At 56.9% G+C, this 19,095-nt stretch overlaps 2 protein-coding genes across 4 annotated transcripts; one reads left to right on the top strand and one right to left on the bottom strand.

Annotated features, from left to right (window-relative positions):
• Nucleotides 1–279: 279 nt before the first annotated feature.
• On the bottom strand, nucleotides 280–10,881 carry SNUPN (snurportin 1). 2 transcript variants are annotated; one of them, XM_075713982.1, is made up of 9 exons: nucleotides 10,700–10,881; nucleotides 10,327–10,483; nucleotides 9,398–9,502; nucleotides 9,176–9,272; nucleotides 8,479–8,576; nucleotides 8,064–8,141; nucleotides 6,120–6,200; nucleotides 1,768–2,119; nucleotides 280–301 (listed from the first exon to the last, which is right to left on the bottom strand). In XM_075713982.1, exons 1-8 carry the CDS (start codon nucleotides 10,879–10,881, stop codon nucleotides 1,790–1,792), a joined length of 1,128 nt encoding a protein of 375 aa, XP_075570097.1. In that variant the 3' UTR covers nucleotides 280–301; nucleotides 1,768–1,789. The 2 variants fall into 2 exon arrangements, with proteins under 2 accessions (XP_075570097.1, XP_075570096.1); XM_075713981.1 differs by lacking the exon at nucleotides 280–301 and having other exon boundaries at nucleotides 1,063–2,119.
• Nucleotides 10,882–12,645: 1,764 nt separating this feature from the next.
• Nucleotides 12,646–16,414, top strand: SNX33 (sorting nexin 33). 2 transcript variants are annotated; one of them, XM_075714390.1, is made up of 3 exons: nucleotides 12,646–13,820; nucleotides 14,043–14,086; nucleotides 16,161–16,414. In XM_075714390.1, the coding sequence occupies exons 1-3, from the start codon at nucleotides 12,646–12,648 to the stop codon at nucleotides 16,412–16,414; spliced, it is 1,473 nt and encodes a 490-aa protein (XP_075570505.1). The 2 variants fall into 2 exon arrangements, with proteins under 2 accessions (XP_075570505.1, XP_009486385.2); XM_009488110.2 differs by having other exon boundaries at nucleotides 12,646–14,086.
• The last annotated feature ends 2,681 nt before the right edge of the window (nucleotides 16,415–19,095 follow it).

Genomic DNA, 19,095 nt, shown 5'->3' with positions numbered 1-19,095 from the left:
CTGCTGGAGGGCAGCAGGGAGGTGGTAACCTGAGCTGCAGCCTTCTCAGCCCTGAGGGATGCACAAATCTTACATCCAGCTGCCCACCTCCGGGTTTAATTGCCTGACGTAAGGAAAACTACGCTGATAGGAAGCTGGATGTGGTCTCCTGGCCAGGGCTCTCCCTGTGGTCCTCTGCCAGCCCATGAAGCTGAAACGTAGGGGGAACCCACAGCCGGAGCAGCCCAGAGCCTTCAAGGGATGGGGAGGACAAGGCAGTCCAGGTGTTTGTCCTCTTCCCCCAGGCCAGTTCCTTCACATGCTTAAAAAAAAAAAAAAGCCCCAAACCAAATAAAAATAATAAAATAAGCAGACTTTTGAAAAAGCATGCAGCACACTTGGCCACATCCGAATGTTGCGGAGCCGGGATGCTGTTTCCTCCCCTCCCGGGGAGGGGGAGCCAAGGCCAGCCCCCTCCTACAGCCAGCTCTGGCCACAGTTAGGACAGTTCCTGCTGCCCGCTGGTATAATCAATAGCGGCTGCACAGTCAGATGATTGCACGCAGCCCACACGCTTGGCACAGAAACAAGCATTTTTCTGGGAAAAATGGGGGGTGCAAGGGCAGGATACAAGTGCCTCTGCTATCTGCAGGCAGCCATCCCTGCTCTCAGTATCTCCTCCTGGATACAGGCCCTCCCTCGGGGGCATTTTCATAGACAGCCAGGAGGAGACTCCCCAGCGCCGTGTTTAGCCTGATATTTCACACACACACCCCTGGCAAGAGTGGTCCTGCTCTGGCCTTTTAATCTTCCTTTGGAAAACAACCTGGGGATGGTGAGTACAATCATTTCATCCCCGCTAAAACCGAGGAAAGGCAGCAGCCGGTGCTCGCAAAGCTGGCTTGGGCTGGGTAAGAGGGGCAGTGGCAGGGAGGGACTGAAGCAGCTCCATGTGTGGAGGAGAATCAAACCCGTGGAGCATTTCCTCCACTCCAGTTAGCGCTGTAACCGATTTTTCAATCCCTATTTGGGAGGCACAGCACGTATCCACCCTTAGGTAGCAGGAAGACTCTCAAGAATTTGTCTTTCTGAGAAACCTTTTATTTGGCACAATCAATGCTAGCGTTTTTCAGAGCGAAACCATTCCTTCCTCCCCCTACTGAGAAAAGCCTCAAGTACAGGCTTCTGCCGCGCTCGTGCCGCACAACACTGTGCTTGGAGGCAGGGCCTGCTGCAATACAAAGAAATTTAGTTTTTCTCAGTAACACGTGGGTGTGGAAAGCCCAGCCTGCGGATTTACAGCAGCCTGCTGCAAACTTTTTGTTACTAGAAGTGGACTGACCACAAAACTGTCATTGAGAAGGCCTCGGTAAACAGCTGGATCAAAGGCTGAAATGCCCTGATTTCTGGGGCCGGGGCTGCCATCGGGGCTGGGGTTATGAGCAGCAGCTGCACCTCAGAGGTCTGAGCACTGTTCCTACGCTGGAGCTTTGCCAGAGGCTTTAACAGAAGCAGGGTCAGAAGCTGAACCGGGAACCCTGCAGTGCGGGGACAGATCATTTTGTTTCCCAACGCACGACTGCCTTAGCAAAGAACCGGACAATCCTGTTAATGCCTCACAGAAGCCCTGTCAAGAATAAAAAAAAAAAAAAAAAATCCAGCGGCACTTGGAGCAAGATATTCCACTTTCGTGCCCTTTAAACAAAACCATCCTATCATTACCTTTGCCCCCCTCTCAGGGAGGGTGAGTGACAGTGAGAAGCAGGGAACCTTTTGCTTTCTCCTTACCCAGCCGGTCTGTCCCAGCAGCCTAATTCTCCATCTGGCTGACTGCTTCATCCTGGCCCTCCGGAGAGTTTGCTGGCTGAGGGGTAGACAAGTGTTCCAGCTCGTAATGTCCGTTCCTCGCAGCCGCCGCACTGCTTGGGTGACCCTCTTCCGCTGCCAGCTTTTTACTCTTCTTGCTCTCAATGATCTGCTGGAGCTGACGCCCAGCATAGTCTGGTTTGGCAGTAAGCACAGTAGTGGGCACGGTGAGCCCAAGGATTTCGGGTACCATGTAGGGCCGGAGCCAGCCCACCAGTGGGGTGCTGCCAGGGGTATAGTGGGTTTGCTTGTGATAGAAGAGAAGTCCATCAACCTGTAAAAAGGAGAGAGCGTGAATGGAAGGCCAGAGCTGGAGGCTTTTGCAGGTGGATGACAGAGTGCCAGACGACAGCACCGCTCTCCATTTACAGGCCAAAACTACCAGCTGGATCATTTTTCCTCAAGCAGTGCAATAAATAGCGGAAGGGAAAGAAGAAACCTGCAGAGCTCCTGCCCTGAAAGATCAGTGCAAGCCCAGCAACTGCCGGATGGCTTTAAATCGTCAAAGGCAAACAATTTCAGCCTGATGTCGGCACAGACCAGCACTTTTCCTCTGGTTGCTATGATCCCTTTCTGCAGAAAAGCCATCGGGTTTCTGAGTAAGGCAGCACACAGAAAGGCCACTTTACTGGATTAAGGTTATTTAAAATCATACATTTGGAGAGTAATTAGCCAGAGTGCATGATGCCAAGGAGCCCTGATTCGTAACACTGCTACAGCTCTTTCAGCTGGCTTATGCAAAATAAATTCTTTATGTCTCCCAGGAGAGAACTTCTCCAGCAATCAATGACAGTTAAGGGCACTCACGACTTTGAAGGTTTAGGCCCTAACTCTTGTGCTACTATTTCCACACTCTGCAGTACTGCAGCTGGCTGACATTTTCCCCGCTTCCCCACCATGCTAAGGGATTTTTACCCCCCTCTCCTTGAGCTTCCCAGGGGTGTACTCTGCAAGGTTAGATCCTGCTGTCAGGCTGACTAATGCTGGAGGTGGTGCTCCTCTTTGCTCAGCCTTGCAAGCTCTTAAAAGGCCATTTGCCTACGAGTAAGTGGCTGAGTGGGCAGAAGAGATGAGAAAGAGAGCCCACCTCGGGCTGAATTGCTCCCAGGCCCCTCCCCAAGCGTACAGCCCCCAGAATATATACAGCAGAATGGCACCTATATCAGCAGTGAGCTAAGGCATGGGTGAGCCAAGCAGATTGAGGTGATATCTGCTACTATGCTGGACTGCGAGCCAGGCTGAGCAAAGAGCAGCATATGTCCATCTCTGCTCCATGGATGCTAACCTCCAGTACTAACCTCTGTTAGAGCTTCTTGCACTACTCTGCCCATAATTCTCAGTCACCATTAAGATATTGCAAAATAATCCCAGAAAAAGGGGGATTCCTGTGCGAGGAAAACATAAAACCGGAACAGTAAACACCATGATGAGCTTGTGTAACCCTCTGAATATCTAAAGTGCAAAGCTTCTCCCTCCCCCTGCCTCCTGGGAAGACTTGGGAAGAGCCAAATTCCACGGCACCCCGGCACCACGCCTGCGCATCCAGCCCATTCCTGTGGGTGCACAGCACTTGGTGAGCAACGGGAATTCTCTGGCACCCACAGGAATGTTTTGGTAAAGATCAGAGCCTGGAAAGGCTTCTGCCTTCCACACCACTCCAAAAATCTTCCCCAAGCTGGAGAATTCAAAGGAGTTCAGCCTGGTGGAGAGTTAGGTCACGTTCTTCCTTCCCCTGATTTCTCTCAAGTTACTGCAATTCCCATAGTCCTTCCAGTTTATTTAATTTGCTGGCTGGGTCCCTACCCTGAGTCACCATGCTGACACCAGCCACATCAGAATAAGGGCCGACACTGTCCCTAAACAACCAAACCTGATGAGAAACTGGCCTGGCAGGATTTCACATTTCACGGCTGTGCTTTTCAGATTTTAGGTGCTTAACAGTACGCCCATTCCTTCACACTGGGGTTTCTCAGAGACTTGTCTCCCCCTGAATTCGTGGAAACCTGAACGTTGTTTTACTCAGATCTGCGAGTAGGACAGTAGCTCTTAAGAGCGACTCCAAAAACCACTTCAAATCCAGTGCCAGTCAACTGATCCAAAGTCCACTGAATATAGCGGATCAGGTCCTAACTCTAAGGTTACAGATTAACTCTGAAGACCCAGATCTGAAAGTACTGACTACCTCTCTGGCCACCACACACACGAGATCCTCGTAAGGATCCTGGGCCCAGGCATAAGGAGACTTCTATTATACTCTACTATCTAAAGCAAGGCTGTATTTTGCCTTCTGCAAAGTTTCTTTATGTGCTATTGGGGGAAGCTATTTACGGGGATTTCTTGGGCTCCCTCTTGTGGCACATCACGACGAGACCCACAGCTCCCTTCATTCCTGGAAGCGGCACCAGGGTTTCTGTGGGGTTACTGGCTGCTTTGAGCCAAATTACACCATGTCGCACCCCGATGTATCGGCCAGAGAACCTGGGGGGAAAATCACAGCTGGATTACAAGGGAGAGTCTGATCAACTCCATCTCCCTCCCCCGGCATTTCGCAATGGTCTCCTTCACAGGCTGAAACGTTTCTGCGCTGACCGCAGTGGGGCAATACTCCTCAGCCTTTTCTCGTGGGAGCAGATGCCTCAGGAAGGAATTAAGCTTTCTTCAGCAAATACGGGAATTAGCGTTTCTACAGAGGCACTCAGAACATTTGTAATTGAGCAAGCCAGCTGTAGGAAACCTGGGATGCCTTCTCAACACTCCCCGATCTGTGTTCAGAGTGGGGCCTGGCAAGACCAGCAAAGGGCTGGGACTTTCCGACTCTAATGACTGTCCTGGCTTTGACAAGCAGAAGGCAAAGTCAGCCCTCGCAGCCAAATTAGCGTCCCTTAAATTTAAACCTGCACTTACATTAATCGCTAACTTGGGCCAGGAGAGCACAAGAGACAGTCAAATCAATGTGGCTTTTGGCTTAGCAGGACAAGCAACCTCTGTAGAGGCTGCTCCTGATCTAGGGCTGAGACTGGGCACTCCGCAGGAACTGCTGCAGCCAGTAGAGGAGCTTCTGGCTCCCAGATGTTTGTCACCAATGCTGTGCTGGAATGCCACCACCTCCTCCATCCTCTTCCACTTCAGTGCCAAGTCAGCCAGGATAGCCACCCAAAGCAGCCTGAGCTTTTTTCACAAGGGCCTCTGACTCACTGCTCACAACCAGAGACAGCTGAACTGGGTGGTACATCGAGTTGCCTGTCCTGGCCTTCTCCCACAGCTCAGCAGAGAGACCTGAACAGCACCTACTTCTAAAGCTGCTGAAGCAAATGCAGGTGTCCTGTTCAGCCACTCTTGCTGGGAGACCAGCCACCTCAGAGAGCCAAGAGCAGCAGGAGCCAAAGGCAGGAGGCTGCTGGTTCTGTACCAAAGCAAAAAGCAGAGCTCGTACTATCCCCTCCACAAGATCCAATGGCAGCAGGACAGACTCATCTGAACCCCTCCCAGCCATTTCTGCTACAGCCATCTGCCCCCAGCTCCCATACATCTCAGGTGCACACCAGTAACACCCGAATCCCTCAGAAACCGTCAGGAGCTTACCACCACCCTTCTCCTTCCTCCCCGCAAGACACACGGTAGCTGGGTGCCTTGCACATAGACAGATGGAAGTAGCTAGGCTAAGGAAACACAGAGCCTGTGACAGAGGTCAGAGGAAGACACCACTGCCCACCTCACAGACCTCTGGAGAAACACCACCACGTGAGGGAACACACTGTGGAGATCCTCATGCCTGTATCCACGCAAGCCCACATGGGGCAGCAGGCAGTACCAGCTTTGGCCCTAAGCCAGTCAGCTGTCCATCACGCTGCCACGTGAATGCGAGCTATGCTGCTTTTGGAGGTAGTCTGGGTGTCTGTATCAGCCCTCTCTTCCCCAAGGGCTCTTTCAGACAACAGTCAACAGCAGTAAAAAGGCAGCCCAAACACAGGGAATGCTACAGTTTAACTCTTGCTAATTAGTTTGGTTGGACACCACCTGTACCTGGTGGGACGCCACCTGTACCTGGCGAGACGCCACCTGTACCTGGCGAGAGGGTAACAGATCAGCCACGTGCATAAAAGGCATCCGTTCCCCATACAGAGAAACAACAGCGCAGCTCAGCAAGCTTCCCGCAGGCCTCAGGAGAGCACAGTTCCCGAGCGAAGGGGATGCACCTCTCTCCAAGCACTGGCAGATGCGTAGCAGGGCTGTCTCTAAGGCTGAGGTCCAGGCCCCTGCCTGCATGTTCTCACCTCGAAGGGGAAGTCCATAGCCAGCACCTTACACAGGCTGTCCGAGGAGCAGGGGAAGTTCTGCAGGCCCACAAATTTGAACTGAAAGAGTAAGAGAGGGTTAAGAAGAGACAACTGCATGGCCTAAAGCAGAACAAGTCACTGAATCGATCACTGGTGTGGAGGTAGCTAAGGAAGGATTTCCCCCAGTGCAAGATCCAGCATGAGAGAGACAGGCATCAGACAAAGCAACCAGAGAGGAGATCTCAATCAGGGACCACTTCATTAAACTGCTGGCCTTCCTGCCACAGGGCATCGGGGGCCCAAAAGAAAAAATAGGCTCAAAAGAGGATTAGACCAGCTCCTGAAAGGGAGGTCCCCTGGTGGCCATTAACTCCACGGTCTAGGTACAACCACTAGCTGATGGAAGTCAGAGGGAACATGACAGGTATCCCCAATTCCTTACTCTTTCCACAGCGACTGGTCTCTGCGATTACCATGGGCTGTTGGGACAGACAGACCTCCGATGCGATTCAGAACAGCAATTCATAAGCAAACCCCAGAGCTAGAGACAAAACGACAGGACCGAGCTGTCCATCGGTGCCGATCATATCCCACTAAAATAACTGGAAGTGCCTGCACGAAAACCTACCAAAAATCACCCTAGCCACCAGAGAGGATGGGATGGGAAAAGTCTGTAGTGATAATCCCCGCCAGCAATGCTGGATAAAGCATGCACATCGCTGCAACTTTACAAATCTCGTTGCAGTAACAGAAGATGACCTTTAAAAGAAGACCAGGGGATTGTCACCACGATGTCCAGACAGCATGATATCTAGAGTGCCCAGAAAGATCTGTTTCAGGTATGTTATCATCCCAGTTCCAAATGACCCACTCTGGCATTTAATGAGAGATGTGGATGGCAGAGACTCAGCACACTGCTCCCACACGCTCCTGATACCTTTTTTCCACACATCTAAGGCTGCAGGAAGCACTTTTCAGGAGAGCTGACCCTGAGATGCTCTTTTAACCAAAATAGAAAATGATGACCTCTGGGCAGGATGCAAAGCAGACAGACGTCTGCTCCAGGCTGCTGGCTCAGCCAAGCAAATCTTCCACCCAGGAAATGAAGACTGAAATGACCCCCTTGCTTCGTTAGATAGCTGTCTTCCAGACAGTCCCATTGCAGTCAGAACAGGGTATTCTTCAAATACAGATACTTTAGCTGCTGGCAGAGGAGCAGTCATCCTCATTTATGATTGATCTGCTCAAAGCCACAGGAGCTGCTCTGCTTAGCTGCGTCTGAGCGCACACACACGGGCCGCACAGCAATCAGGTCCCGCTTTGCAAACTCTGCTCCGTAAGCCAGGCTGCCAAATCTCTTATGTCTGTCCCCAAAAATCACTTTCCAAGCTGCTGTGGGTTCTAGGTCTGACCTCCATGTGTAAGTCTTTGCAAGCCTTTTTATCCTTGCTCAGCAGGGACTCTGGGTGGCAATCCAGCATCTATCTCGACAACTTCAATGATTAGTTTAAGCAGGAGGGAAGGCTAAATCTTTACAAGTCTTTCCCCTTGCCTCATAAGCCCAAGAATAGGTCCCATTGTAGTCAGGCTGCTGACCAACGCTGCCCCTGTAGAAACCGCACTGGTTTTCCATTGCGTTTCAAGGGAAAGCTAAAAACGGCATGGAAGTTAGTTGATACCCTGCAGTCTCATCTCCCTCGGCACTTTGGCTGGGAAAGAAAAAAAAAACCCAACCCCGCACTTATTTACAATACTCAGTGGTTCTATTTACATCCTGAACACGGCATCCCATTTCATCAGAAGTACATTTTGAAGCCTGATCTGTGCGGAGGGAAAAAAAAAGAAAAAAAAGCTTCTGCTTGTGAAAGAAAGTGCTGAAGCCTGCTGAACAGGAGAGCTTACCCCACATCCTCCTTCTCCTCCCAGTACAAAAGAACTTACTGGATTAATCCTGCTTTTCTCTCCCAGCCCTTCCTCCTCCTGGATCTTTGAGAAAAGCCAGAAGAATCTGAAGTCGGTCTGTGAAAGGAGGCAGAGACTTAGTGACTAGCCACCACACATCACCTATCAGCACCTGGTGAGCATCTCCATTCCTCTGCACTTGCCTGGGAGATTTACAAACTCAGCCTCACCTGCAGAACCAGCCAGCAGCCCAAACTCTGCTACTTCCCCCTATACCCCCAAAAGATGTACCCAATTATTCCAGTAGCCAGCAGCCCACAAGCTGTAAAGGTGCTGGTGCTTAGATGAAATAGCCATCCTACTGCATAGTGGGCTATGTCCAGTGCTGGCTGCAAAGCAGCTCACAGAACAGGGAACAAAAGGGAGGGCAGGGCAGAGGGGGGAAGTTCAGTACCTGGCAGTCATAAACAGGGTGTCCTCTCCAGCACATCACATCGAGGATATAGTACGTCTGCTTTGCCTCATTGTAGATGCAGTCCAAGATGCAGTACACTGTGCACACAAACACAGGGAGGTCCTGACATGCTCCAGAGACTGCCCAACCCAACAGGCAATTGCCAGATCAAATCTCTCCTGCATTAAGCCTTCCCTGATGTAAGGCCGAGAGGTGCAGAGAGATCCCCTTCTGCTAACAGAAGCTGCGACCACAGAAAGCCTTTAACTTGGAGTCCAACAAGGCTACAAAGGTACCAGCCAGAGGTACATCAAGCAAAGGCATGTTTCAGAAAAAGGCATTTATATTCAACAGTAACCCCTCCTCAGGACAAGCAAAGCAACTGCAAGAGCTAGTAAGAAAGACGGCACTGCACACAGCTTTCTGTTGGAAGACAGATAAGATGTTGAGGTTTAAGAGTGTGAGTTAACCAGGCAGTTAATTAAAATATGTTCTTATCTAGCATAAAAGTATCTGAGATTGTCCATGTCTAGTTATGCCCAGAGATACACAAACAGGCCTGAAGCTAACTTCTCCCTGCACAGCTTAAGGACCCAGGGAGCTGGAGGAGCAGCACCGAGCCTGCCAGCACACACGCTCACAGGGAGAAGCAGGCAGTTCTCCTCTCTGTATCCCAAAAGCCTCCTCACACCATTACCTTTCTCACTCGTTGAATTGTGCCGGTTTCCACCTGGCAGCAGGGATGGGAACCTGTTGACACAGAAGCCACTCTTGGTGTAAGCTGCTGTTGTGCCCTGTGAGGAAATGAGAGAGGAAAAAAAAAAAGTCAAGCAAGACACATGGGCCAATCTTATGTTGGTTGAGAAACAGGTACAGGTCCCTTACCAAATGGTGGGACATTACCACTGCTGCCGCTTACCCTGGATGCCACAACTAGTGCCCTTTTCCCAACGGGACACACCACTACAACCCACTCCTGCTCCAGATCCAAGGGGACATCGACCAGCCATTCAGACAGCATCAGCTATGGAGAAATCCAGGGGAAAAAAAAAAAACAAACCAAAACATTAGTAACAACTGTCCTGAAGTTAATAGAAAACTCACAGCAAGAAGGTTTTGACTTGGCTTCTACGGCTACACTGGGTGCTTCAGAGGCAACTTGCATTGCTCGTCACCCCACATTACAGTGCCAAAGGGGCTCCCTCCCTCTATCTAATCAACTTGCATAACAGACTCTCCCCCAAGTCTTTCCTTTGCTTCCCAGCTGCTGACTAAGCTTCAGACTACAGCACAGGGCTCACAGTCCTCACTTGGGTACCTCTGTACCTCGGTCCCCACTCCAGCAGTTTATATTTATTTATAAACACATGGCAGAGCTTAGAAATTTCTAAATACTAGGAGTAAAGAGCCCACACAAGTTGACCTCTTCATAGACTGTTTGGCTGTGATCATCTGAAAGGCTGTGTGTCTTTTAGGACCAACACTGCAGCCAAGGCTGATAAACCCCATCAGCTGAGGTTTCTCTTCCTTCCTGGTGTCCCAGACATGGGGAGAGATGGAATTCTTTAACCGACTGCTGCACAATGGGATGCAAACACTGCTAGCTGAGCTGAAATCTCCCAAAGCACACAGGCAACCCATCTCCGCCTGTCCTCCATTTGAACACAGCACATCGCAGGCGCAGAACTGAGGCACGGTTCCTCACTGAGCACCAAGCCAGGCAGGACATGTTATTCTCAGCCTCGATGCGCATGGCTGCTCACCATGCTCAGCCCAGCCTCAACCACCCCACATCCCTCACCTCGTTCACATCTGCACCCCGTCGTGGGCCGGCAAGCAGCTCCTCACCTGATTGGCATAGCGCTTGGGCAGTTTCTTGCCAGCATCCACGTCCATCTCCTCTTCCTCCACATCTTCCCCCTCCTTCTCCTCGCCCTCGCTCTCCACCCCTGCCCAGTCGTCCTCTGCCAGCCTCCTGGCATGGTTCACGTAGTCCAGCCGCCTCCTGGGGTGGGGGGAGGAAACAGCCCGGCTTGCCCTCTGCGAGAGGCAGGCCACCACCCCACCGCTCCCCACACCCAGGGCCCTGGGCCGCGTCTCCACAGCCCAGGCCGCCCGGCGGGCCCAGCCCGGGCCTGCCCGCCCCCAGCGGCGCCCCCCGGCCCGGGCCTCCCCTCCCCGGGGGCCCCGGCCCCAGCCCCAGCGGAGCTCGCTCACTCACTCTCTCTGGAGGCGGAGGAGGCGCTGGCGGCGCTCGGCCTGCCCCGGGCCGCCGCGGGCCTTGTAGGCGGCCAGGCGGGGGTGCGGGGCCGCCGGGCTGTTGGGCGCCGCCAAGGCCACGCCAGCCGCCAGCGCCGCGCTCAGCTCCTCCATGGCAACGCCCGCCCGACGGCCGCGCGCCATGACGCACTTCCGCCCGACGGCGAGGGGTAGCGGTGCCGCAGGCGCCCCGCCGCGCCCCCTGGCGGCGCGGAGGCTGGGTGCCCGCCTGGCCAGAGGCAGCGCATCTCCCCCCCCCCTCCCCCCCCGTGACTCAGTTTCCCCTCCCGGCGGGCGGGGACCGGGAAGCGGGCGGGGACACTCGGGGCACGGACGTAGGGTACATCCCTGGCAGGGACGCGGGGACCACCGGGTGTAGGGCTGGAGGGGACACCCCGGGCAGGGATGGAGGGGACTCCCCGGGCAGGGATGGAGGGGTCGTACAGGGCGGGGGGACACGCACACACACACCCGCAACGGCGGGCAGGGACGTGGGGGACCATCCCGAGCAGCGATGGAGGCGACACCGTGGGCAGGGAGGGATGCAGGGGGACACGCCGTGCCGGCACGTAGAGCATACCCCGGGCAGGGATACCCGGGACGATTCCCGGTCAGGGACGCGGGAGCAGCCGGTGCCAGGAGCCGTGCCCCCGCGGGCCGGGCCGTGGCCGTGGCCGTGGGCGGGATCCGTGCCCCCCGGGCCGGCTGCCTGCAGAGGGCAGCGTGCGACCTGCCGCGCCGCTCCCCGCGGCTCCCCGACTGCGAACCGGGGAGCTCGGCGCTGCCGTGCGTCACGGGAGGCTGGCGGCCAGCCCCGCCACCGCCACCGCCGGCGCCGGCACCGCCACCGGCACCGCCACCGGCACCGCCACCGCCACCGCCACCGGCACCGGGCAGCAGCACCGACAACGCGCAGCGGCAGCGGGCGCCGACACCGGAACCGGACAGCGGTACCGAGAGCGGCCCCGGGGCCCCGAGCGCGGGCGGCGGCAGCGAGCGGCGGCCCCGCCGGCCCCCTGCCCGGCCGGGCGGAGAGGGCGGCCCGCCGGCTCCGCGGAGGGACGGGAGGCGCCGGCCCGGCCGGGCCGCGGCTGCGCTCGGTTCCCCGGCCCCGGTAGCGGCGGCGCGGCGGGCCGGGCTCCCTCCTCCCTCCGCCGCCCGCACCGGCACCGGCAGCCGCCGGCCCTCCCCCCCCCCGTTGCGGCGGGGGCTGCCCCCGGTACCGGCCCCGGTGCTGCCCTGCCTGCGGGGCCCTTCCCCTCCGTCCTGCGTGAGATTGGCGGATTTCAGGGCAAAGAAACCAAAACAACAACAAAAAACCCACCAAATACCGGGAAAGTCGGCCCGGAAAGGAATTGCAAAATCCCCGGGCTGGGATCTCTGGGAGGCTGGGCTGGGTTTGGGGTTCCTGGTGCTTTCCTGGCACCCAGCGACTGGCAGCCGCCGGCGGGAGGAAATTGGGGTGTTTTATCCACGGGAGCCCCAAGAAAAGGCGTTTTGGATTTATTTCTTTGCTGGCAGCCGGATCTTTTCCTCCCGGAAAGTGAAACCGTGGGATCAGCGTCCCAGCAAGATAAAACCTGCGTGGACATGGCAGAGCCCGGCTCTTGGTCCGGCCAGGGTTTATATCCCGTAGGAGTGAGGAAAACGCCGCTTGCTTGACCGGGGAATGTTGTTTTTAACTGGGGCGCTGGGATCACGGGGGTTACTTGGACATGCAGACCTTGGCGTCACCTTGTAGGGGATTTCTTCTCCAACTTTTTTTATTTCCCTGAGAAACCAGCCAAGCCTTTTCCCACAGTGCAGGGCAGCCCCAGTGCCGAGTGAGCTTGCGGTATCGCTGGGGTTTTTTTTTTTTGGCTGCAGGGATTGCGTTACGCCGTGTCCCCCCCCTTCCCGGGACCGGCCATGGCGTTGAAAGCTAGAGCGCTTTACAACTTCCAGAGCGAAAACAGAGAGGAGATCAGCATCCAGGAGAACGAGGAGCTCGTCATCTTCAGCGAGAACTCCCTGGACGGGTGGTTACAGGGCCAAAACAGCCGTGGGGAGACCGGCCTCTTCCCTGCCTCCTATGTTGAAATCCTCCGCTCCCGGTCGGGCTCCAACTACACGGACTACTCCAGCAGCCCGGCCGGCTCCCCCAGCCACGAATCCTCCTTCTACACAGACCCCCCCAACCCTGGCATCTCCTACCAGGGCAGTTTTGAGGACGATGATGATGATGACTGGGATGACTGGGATGATGCTTGCACGGTGGTGGAGGAGCCCCGGAGCACGCCGGGCACGAACGGGCACCCTTCGCCCAGCCTGCAGTACCCGGCAGCGTACGGCCACCACCAGCATGCCGGTTACTGTCCCAAGCCGTCACTGGAGAGGCAGGACAGCATGAGCTCCTCCAAGAGGGGCAGTGTGGTGGGGAGGAATCTCAACCGCTTCTCCTGCTTTGTCCGCTCAGGGGTGGAAGCCTTCATCCTGGGTGACGTGCCCCTGATGTCCAAGATTGCTGAAGCATACTGCATCGAGATGGGCTCCAAAGGTCCCCAGTGGAGGGCAAACCCCCACCCCTTCATCTGCTCCGTGGAGGACCCAACCAAACAAACCAAGTTCAAGGGCATCAAGAGCTACATCTCCTACAAGCTGACCCCTAGCAACATCAACTCACCCGTCTACCGGCGGTACAAGCACTTTGACTGGCTCTACAACCGCCTTCTACACAAGTTCACGGTCATCTCGGTGCCCCATCTGCCTGAGAAGCAGGCCACTGGGCGCTTCGAGGAGGACTTCATCGAGAAGCGTAAGCGGCGGCTGATCCTCTGGATGGACCATATGACCAGCCACCCCGTCCTCTCCCAGTATGAGGGCTTCCAGCACTTCCTCTGCTGCCGCGACGAGAAGCAGTGGAAGCTGGGCAAACGCCGGGCAGAGAAGGATGAGATGGTGGGTGCCAGCTTCCTCCTCACCATCCAGATCCCCACGGAGCACCAGGACTTGCAGGATGTGGAGGACCGCGTGGACGCCTTCAAGGCCTTCAGCAAGAAGATGGATGACAGTGTCCTGCAACTGACCAATGTGGCCTCAGAGCTGGTGCGCAAGCACGTGGGGGGCTTCCGGAAGGAGTTCCAGAAGCTGGGCAATGCTTTCCAAGCCATCAGCCATTCCTTCCACATGGACCCCCCCTACAGCTCGGATGCCCTCAACAATGCCATCTCCCACACGGGCAAGACATACGAGACTGTGGGGGAGATGTTCGCTGAGCAGCCCAAGAACGACCTGTTCCTCATGCTGGACACTCTCTCTTTGTACCAAGGGCTCCTCTCCAACTTCCCAGATATCATCCACCTCCAGAAAGGTAAGGGTGACTTCTTCTCCCCTGGTGATGACCTCTTCTGCGTGATGGCCCCACATGGGTGGGAACAGCACAGAGAGTGGGATGGGGATGCAATGAGGAAATCCTGTGCTATGCAGTGATGGGGATGAGGATGGGGATGGGGATAAGGATGGGAACCATTGCCTGTGGCTCCCAGGGAGGCAGCATGGTCCCTGCTGGCACAGCTCCCTGGTCACCCCAGCCTGGGAGAGGCTGCTAGGGCTGTTAGGTCCAGGATCAGATTTTGCCTCAAGTGATGCCGTGGACTCCATAACTGCTGCCCAAAGCACTGGCTGGTGGGGGTCAGCGCAGGTGTCGCTCCCCCTGAGCTGTGACCAGGAGCCGGCACCATTGCTGTTGGCTCCAGGATGGCCTACCCAGCACCTCATGAGCGAGGGGCTGTGTCGCATCCCCACCGACCACTGCTTGTCCCTCCTCATGCTCCCTCCCCAGCCAAGGCAGTGGTTGGGTGGCCAGCAGGGATGCTTGAACTCTCTCCCCCAGGGCTGGGAGATGGCTGGGACATGACCTCGGGTCGGTCAGAGGGGCCAAGGGCAGGGTGCAGGGCAGGCGGGATATGCACGTGTCCCTTCTTCCCACCAGTCTCACTGCACTCTGTCCAGGGGGGACATGCTGGACCCTCTGGGGACAACTGGGGTCAAACTCTTCAAGAGTACACCCCTCCCCCTCTGAGCCCAGGATGGGTGGGTTTAGCACCCCCGGGGCATCCAGGCTCCCTGCATCCCCTTGTGCTCGCAGGTCCCCTGGGTATTTGGGGGGGTCAGGAGGGAGGAGAGGGGGCAAGAGGTGTCTGCTCTGCCCTTTCTGGGGAGGGCAGCAGGCAGGCAGGGCTCGGTGTCCCTTTGCACCCAGTCAACGGGGTGTGACGCAGACAGGGAGTCGGGTGTGAGAGTGGGGCCAAAGTCCACGCGCTCCTCCCAGCCCGGCTGCCCGCAGCGGGGAGGGGACGCCTGTGCCGGCGTGCCCGGATTTTGGGAGGCAGGGAGTTTTCCCTGGGGTGAAGACAGGTCTGTCTGTGTCTGAGCATCTGGGGGTGTCCGTGCATTGCTCTGCACCCCTGGGGGAGGCTGGGAAGGCGAAGGGGGAAGGGAAGGGTGCGATTCAGCCCCGGCTGCTTCCTTGCCTTTCCCTCCCCGCGTTGTTTACCACGGCGGGTGAAGAGGGGCTGGATCCCATCCGGAAGGGAGGCCGCGTGGGCAGAGCGGAAGGCAGGATTTGGCCTCCAACCTTTGCTGCTTCCTCCTCCTCCTCCTCCTCTCCACTGGGAGCAGGGCTGGAGCGGCGGGAGCACCGTAACCCCTGGTCCGGCGCTCCCGGCAAGGAGCAGAGAGAAGGGAAAAAAGCCTGGCGAGCTGTGGGCCAGATCCTGTTTTCAGGCAAACAGCCTCTGTGCTAATGAGGGGGCAGGAATGCAGGGCTGGAGCCAGGCAGGATTCTTTCGAAACCGAGCTGTAAAAATAAATGGAAGGAGGGGGAAAAACTGGTGTCAGAGCATCAGCTGCCTCTGAGATAGGGAGATGCTTTCCCAGCCGAGCTCCAGCCGGCGCTGTACACCCTTCCCACACCCAGATTCACCACCTCCCGGGCTGGGGTCTTCCAGGGCTGCTCCTGACCCCCATCCATGGGGTGACATCAAACATTTGCAGGGCAGGCTTGGCCGGGGCGCTTGGCTACGGTGGCACACACTGCCCCAAGTTAGCTTTGCACCCTGAGCCTTGAGTGGCACACCTCCAGCAGCCCAGACCCCTAGGGGCAGAAGAGGAATCGGGGAAGTGAGAATCCACAGGGAAAAGCCTCCTGGTCTTTTCTGGATGGGGATTCATGGGCATGGGGAGATGACAGCCTGGGAGCGCGCAGATCCCTCCCTCATTAACGTGGGGCAGCTCTGCACCTCTGGCTGCGGGGCCAGGCTGGTGCCCTGGCACGGAGGGCGATGGGACCCGCCAGTGCTGCCCGGGGATGCCTGTGCCAGGGGAAGGGAGACGGAGGGACACACAGATCCATCAGCCTCTCACCCTTTCCCCTGCCTCGCCAGGTGCCTTTGCGAAGGTGAAGGAGAGCCAGCGGATGAGCGATGAGGGCCGGATGGACCAGGAGGAGGCGGATGGGATCCGCAAGCGCTGCCGCGTGGTGGGCTTTGCCCTGCAAGCCGAGATGAACCACTTCCATGAGCGGCGCGTGGCTGACTTCAAGAGGATGATGCAGTCCTACTTAAAGCAGCAGATTGTCTTCTACCAGCGTGTCAGCCAGCAGCTGGAGAAGACGCTACGCATGTACGACAACCTCTAACGCCTCCGCTTGCTGCTCCGCTGAAATCACGCACTTCTCTATCTGCAGCCTTGCAGACCTCCTCTGTTTGTGATGGGCTGAGAACGAATGGGAACTCATGACGCTAGTGACCAAATACCTTTGGGCTTTCTTCCCCCTTCCCGGGCAGGCAGGCTGCGGTCCTGTGGGGAAGGGCTCGCCCACGGGCTGGCCATGCCACCTCTTTCCCTGGGGACCTCCCACCCTGCTGCAGGTCTGGCGGGGACACGGGGCGGGTCACAAGAGAGATGGACGTGGAGGTAATGGTGCTGGTATCTCCGCACAGTGATTTTTAGCTTTCTGAAAACCCATCCTCCTGGAGCAGAGAGGTGGGTGCATCCCAGCCCCCTGGGAGAAGAAATCAAAGCCGTCGACATTTTGCACACTAAAAGCTTTTCTGATGGAAAAAAGAGAAGAAAAAGATCTTTATTTGGAAGAGGATGATTTTTTTTTTGTCATGAGATATTTTCAATGTTTTCCATTTTTCGCAAATGTTTCTGCAGCATTTTTACCAATCATTTTTTAAGTAGACACAGAGAGGCGAAGGGAAATCTCTTTCTCGAGCATGGCTGTTGACTGGGAAAAGGGAGAAAAAAAAAAGGCAAAAAATAAAGCGCCCCACAGCGTTTTCAATAAAAACGTCAGTAGAAAAAAACACCCACCTCCTTCCCAGAGGTGTCTGTGGAAAAGGAACCGCTCCAGGATCCCGGGGAAGGCTCTACATCTGAGCATCCCCCAACTTCCAGCCAGCTTCCAAAAATCCCCATGCCGTGGGCGGTGATGGGCTGAGCGCCAGGGGGGACCCCGCACCGGCCACCCTCCCACTCTCCAGACAACCTGCCAAGGGGCAAATCCTGCCATGCTTTGCCCTGCCCGGTGGGGCAGGACTCATGGCAGCGTGCCGCTGCCTGGGGAGACAGCCGGGCTGGCACGGGGGCCTTGTTTTCGAAGGGAAATGGCTGGGATAAATCACAGCGAGGAAAGTTAGGGCCGGTTTGGCATGGCTCCAGGGTTAAAATTAGCCCCGGCATGCAGGCCAGCGGGGTATTGTTAAAATAACAGCGGCGCTGGGAATGCGGCGGGCTGCGCTCTGTCCTCCCAGAGCCCTCCCCGGCCCTAGCCTGCGGGGACAAGCATGCTGAAATACACCCGGAGGCGTCGTGCAGCCTCCGTCCAGGCAGGACGCATTTCCTCCTGCATCCTGCAGCCGGGATGGTCCCCTTCACCATGGCCCCATCCCACTCCAGCCCCATCCCAACTCCATCCCATCCCATCCCATCCCCATACCCCCCTGGCCCCATCCCACCCCAGCCCCATCCCATCCCAACCCCATCCCACCCTGGATGCATCCTACCTTGGCCTCATCCCACCCCAGCCCCATCCCACCCTGTCCCCATCCCATCTCAGCCCCATCCCACCCTGGCCACATCCTACATTGTCTGCATCCCACCCTGGCCCCATCTTGTCCCAACCCCAGCCCACCCAGCCCCATCCTACTGTGGCACCATCCCACCCCGGCCCCATCCTGCCCCAGCCCCTCCAGCAGCAGCAGCCGTGGGAATAGGGTGTCTAATCCCTGTGTTAACCCCGCAGGGGTTAATGCCTTGTCCCCGGCCTGCTGGCCATGTGCTGCATGACCGTGGTTGCCTTGGCCCCATGTTGAGGCCAGATGCTGCGCAGGACGGCACGTCCCTTCCCCCTGCCAGCCCTGCTGGTGCCTGTTCTCCCCCGGGAGCGCAATGGGCACTGAGTTTGAGCCTGCCACCACCGTCCCCAGGAGGGCAGCCAGCCCATGGAGCCATGCCGGCACCTGGCTGCGGCATCCCAGCTCCCCTGGACCCGGCTCAGCAGGAGGATGCCCTGCCTGGGATCCCCCATTGCAGCACAGTCCCTGGGATGTCCTGGAGACCGATTTTGGAGGGCCTGGGTGTGGGGTGGGGGACAAGGACCTGGGAGGGTGGGAGAGGCGATAGCGGTGTTGGGAGGGTGCATGCAGCGCCAGTGAAGGAGTTAATACTCCTTGGAGCCACCCCGATAAACGCTTGCAGATTTGGGCCCCAAAGCCAGGCTGGTCACACCCTTGGCGAAGGCTGAACGCTGCGAAGAGCCACCTCTGCTTGCAGGGTGTGCAACTGGAGTGGGGAGATGTCCCAGCACCCCGGGAGCTCATCCTCCGCTCCGGTGTCCTGGCATGGGGACAGGGACAGGACAGGGTCCCTGTGGGCTGCATGCACCCCCTCTGAAGGCTACGCCTCAGTTTCCTCAAGTGTGGACCTACGCGCTCTGTGGCTCTTTGGCACCCACAGAGGTGTCTCTGCCTCACCAGCCACCCCACTGTGTACCCCCATGTCTGGACCACACTCCTAGGGCTGGCTCAGCACAGTAAACCCATCAGCTGGGAAAACCTGCTTCCCATTAACATTCCTGTTTTGCCTCCGCCGCCTGGCAGCGGGTGGCTGAGGCCCTCCCTGCCCGCTGGTGGGTGTTTTGGGGTCTGCCTTGGCCAGGCGGAGGGCTCGAGCATCCTCCTGCTGCCCCCCACGCCTCTGATGGCATCCTGCAAGCTTTCGGTGATGGAACCAGCTCTGGGCATCACAGCAGCTGCCCCACTGCTCCCGCTGCTGGGGTGCAGGGTGGTGGCGAGGAGGGGGCTGGGGGTGCAG

This window comes from Pelecanus crispus, chromosome 7, assembly GCF_030463565.1.
Source record: "Pelecanus crispus isolate bPelCri1 chromosome 7, bPelCri1.pri, whole genome shotgun sequence".
Lineage (NCBI taxonomy): Eukaryota > Metazoa > Chordata > Aves > Pelecaniformes > Pelecanidae > Pelecanus > Pelecanus crispus.
This window is presented reverse-complemented; position numbering and strand designations above follow the sequence as displayed.

Excerpts from the sequence above, each read along its gene's own strand:
- SNUPN (XM_075713982.1), bottom strand. The coding sequence starts at position 10,881 with ATGGCGCGCGGCCGTCGGGCGGGCGTTGCCATGGAGGAGCTGAGCGCG. Across the intron at positions 10,484-10,699 it reads CTCCTCCGCCTCCAGAGAGA|GAGGCGGCTGGACTACGTGA; the intron begins GTGAGTGAGCGA and ends CCCCCACCCCAG. Across the intron at positions 9,503-10,326 it reads CCAAGCGCTATGCCAATCAG|CTGATGCTGTCTGAATGGCT; the intron begins GTGAGGAGCTGC and ends ATTTCTCCATAG.
- SNX33 (XM_009488110.2), top strand. The coding sequence starts at position 12,646 with ATGGCGTTGAAAGCTAGAGCGCTTTACAACTTCCAGAGCGAAAACAGA. Across the intron at positions 14,087-16,160 it reads TATCATCCACCTCCAGAAAG|GTGCCTTTGCGAAGGTGAAG; the intron begins GTAAGGGTGACT and ends CTGCCTCGCCAG.